This window comes from Chiloscyllium plagiosum, chromosome 5, assembly GCF_004010195.1.
Source record: "Chiloscyllium plagiosum isolate BGI_BamShark_2017 chromosome 5, ASM401019v2, whole genome shotgun sequence".
Taxonomy (NCBI): Eukaryota; Metazoa; Chordata; class Chondrichthyes; order Orectolobiformes; family Hemiscylliidae; genus Chiloscyllium; species Chiloscyllium plagiosum.
In genome coordinates, this window is record NC_057714.1 from 69,827,089 (window position 1) to 69,830,571 (window position 3,483).

A 3,483-nucleotide genomic window follows, 5' to 3' on the forward strand; every position below is an offset into this window, starting at 1 on the left:
CCTCCTCTTTTTCCCCCCTCCCTATTCTTTTTAAATGCTCTACACCCTGGATCATCCAGCAACCATTCCTGCCCCCGAGAAACCCATGTCTCTGTTATGGCCACAACATCATAGCGCCAGGTACTGATCCATGCTCTAAGTTCATCACTTTTATTCCTGATACTCCTTGCGTTAAAGCAAATACACTTTAACTGATCCCTTGGTTCCTTCCCAGGAAAATCCTTCCCACTAGCTGGTCTACCTCTTGCTATTGCCACATCTGCGTCAACTCTCACCTCCAGTATACAGCTCAGGTTCCCACTCCCCTGCCATACTAGTTTAAACCCTCTTAAACTACTCAAGCAAACCTTCCACACAGGACATTGGTCCCCTTCCAGTTCAGATGCAACCCGTCCTTCTTGTACAGGTCCCACCTTCCTCAGAAGGCATCCCAATTACCTACATATCTGAAGCCCTCCCTCCTACACCTACTCCTAAAAGATTGGATGATTAGGAATATCAATGGAAATTCACAGGTTTGACCTGTATTAACAAAAACATACAAGTGTTATTATGAGATAGAATTCCTCTTGTGATTATCCTGTCTGGAACAACTGCACAGTTATTCTACAATGGGCTTAAACATCTTCAAATCAAAGAATTTCAACAAATGGTTCAACGAAACAACACTAGACCAAGAAACTACGCGTTTAGTCTCCATTGTAGTTGCTGAAATGTAAATTGAAACCAGTGTCTGACATGGTTTTGGAAGCTCTCCCTTTTATCAGTTATTGGCCTTTCTATCCTTTTAAGTGAAAACTTCATCAAGTTATTCTTAAAATCTGTATTCTTCTACTTGAACCTGTCAACCTTCCCACAGTAATAGACATGGCAATTGTTATGTTCATCACAAACAAGCATTATAATTAAATTATTACAATCTAAGTAAATTAGAGCATTGCTGGTATATTGTTTTTCTAATTCTGTCTCAAATTAGAAATTTCTTCACAAATAGTACACCTAACAAAAAACAAAGTTAACTTACTGATCTGAAAACACTATCACATGTGGAAAGCACACGACAAACATAAGACTAACACTTGACATGGTGAAGAAGTATGTTTACATGATAAACACTCAGTATGTGGAATGTACTATCTGAAAACATGGAAGAAACATCTTCAAAATAAATCTTTGAGAGAATTTAAAAGTTATTTCAATGGAAAAAATGCAGGGTTATGGGAGAAAAAAGTGAGGTCATGGGAATAGGCAAAGTGAGGGGGGTGGGAGTGGGTGACATCAAGAAGGTGGGTGCGTCAATGTCTAATATTGAAGGGGGGGGTTGATATTGGGCGCTCACTTGGGGGGGGGGGGGGTGAAGGCTCTCCGCGGGCACGGAATGACATTTGACGACCAAAAGCCGGGAGAAGACGGCGCTCTTACCTCGCATGGTCGGTCCGAGAGTGACCTGGCTCCCAACGGGTACCATAAACAATAGAAAGAGGAGGACAGACATTGACCTCATTTCCACCAACTCCATGTTGTCGCTTTCACTTCCTGAGCGGCAGGAAACCCCGCTCCAGGCAGAGCGGTGCGCAGGCGCCAGCCCACATCCAGGGTGTCAGCATTAGAGCTGCTGCTGCTGCAGCAAAACTGTACTCATCACTGTATAATGTGTGTGTGCAATGGTGCCATCTGCCCAGAAACCTGAAGTGCCAGTGTGAAAGCTCTAAGTGTTACAGATACAGTACTCAGCAGATCAGGTCTTACCTGTGGACACAATGAAATACAGTTAACCCATCACCTTCCTTCAGATTTCAAGGTGAATGTGAAAGCAGGAGTGTCTAACTGTCTCAATGGACCCAGTTATATTTCCAGCTTGTACGCTGATCTAAAAAGCCAACTCGAAGCTTTGAAAACAAAAACAAAATGCTGGATATTTCTCAGACAATATCGATAGCATACAATGAAAAGAACTGTGGGCTGCTGGAGATCTGAAACGAAAACAGAAATTGCAGGAGAAACTCAGCAGGTCTGGCAGCATCAGTGGGAAGAAAGCAGAGCTAACGTTTAGAGTCCAGTGACTCTTCATCAGAACTGGCTCTCATGAAAAGTCACCAGTCATGAAACATCAACTCTGCTTTCTTCCCGCAGGTAATATCTACAGTATTGTTGTCAACCCTCCAGGATCTGCTCTGAGTCTCCAGAAATTGAAGATCATACTCCAGGATTTGCTAGTAACTGTGTTTAACCCTTGAAGAAAATAATAGGAACATTAAAAAGTTTTGTTTTTGCTACCTTTTTTATTATTTCTCTTTGCCAGGGACAAAAATACAGAAAATTAGGGAAAGTGATGGAAATGCTCGTTTGGTTGACAGTCATCCAATTGGATGATGATTCTTTTATTGGTGCAGAAAGACAAAATGCAAGGTTTGATGTTTTGGGTGACTAATGACAGAAATAGAGGAGTTACTGATGTGATGAAACCTCCAGGAATAAATTGAATCACAATTGTCGATCCTAATCTGTGGCAAGAAACAGCGTTAATGTTCAGGTTGATATGGCAGATAACTAGCATCCACAGTTTTGTGCTCTTACTTTAAACATTGAATGTGAACTGTAAACACGTCTCACAGCACTAGTTGGTATTTTGCCCATCATATTATTGTGATTAGAGTCATAGAACATAGAACAATACAGCGCAGTATAGGCCCTTTGGCCCTCGATGTTGCGCCGATCCAAGCCCACCTAACCTATACTAACCCACTATCCTCCATATACCTATCCAATGCCCGCTTAAATGCCCATAAAGAGGGAGAGTCCACCACTGCTACTGGCAGGGCATTCCATGAACTTACAACTCGCTGAGTGAAGAACCTACCCCTAACTTCAGTCCTATATCTACACCCCTGAACACCCGACTCCATACGCGGGAAAAGGCTCACACTGTCAACCCTATCTAACCCCCTAATCATCTTGTACACCTCAATCAAGTCACCCCTAAACCTTCTTTTCTCTAATGAAAACAGCCCCAAGTGTCTCAGTCTTTCCTCATACGATCTTCCTTCCATACCAGGCAACATCCTGGTAAACCTCCTCTGCACCCGTTCCAGTGCCTCCACATCCTTCCTATAGTATGGCAACCAAAACTGCACACAATATTCCAGATGCGGCCGCACCAGAGTCTTATACAACTGCATCATGACCTCAGGACTCAGGAACTCAATTCCTCTACCAATAAAAGCCAGTACGCCATATGCCTTCCTCACCACACTATTTACCTGGGTGGCAACTTTCAGAGATCTGTGTACATGGACACCAAGATCCCTCTGCTCATCCACACTACCAAGTATCCGACCATTAGCCCAGTACCCCATCTTTTTGTTATTCTTCCCAAAGTGAATCACCTCGCACTTAGCTACATTGAATTCCATCTGCCACCTTTCTGCCCAGCTCTGCAGCCTCTCTATATCCTGCTGTAACCTGCCACATCCTCCCTCACTG

The 3,483-nt window shown here is 43.3% G+C and overlaps 1 protein-coding gene across 3 annotated transcripts in view; it reads right to left on the minus strand.

The window, feature by feature from the left end:
- The window catches only part of LOC122549974 (pituitary tumor-transforming gene 1 protein-interacting protein-like), a 61,858-nt gene extending 60,291 nt beyond the window's left edge, over window positions 1–1,567 (minus strand). For 2 of the 3 annotated variants that reach the window (XM_043690289.1, XM_043690290.1), the window contains exon 1: window positions 1,423–1,566. In XM_043690289.1, the coding sequence (XP_043546224.1) occupies window positions 1,423–1,519 (97 nt within the window). In that variant the 5' untranslated portion in view covers window positions 1,520–1,566. Of the gene's footprint in view, window positions 1–1,422 lie in introns of all 3 variants that reach the window. The other variant, XM_043690291.1, reaches the window with a different exon arrangement.
- Between the last annotated feature and the right edge of the window lie 1,916 nt (window positions 1,568–3,483).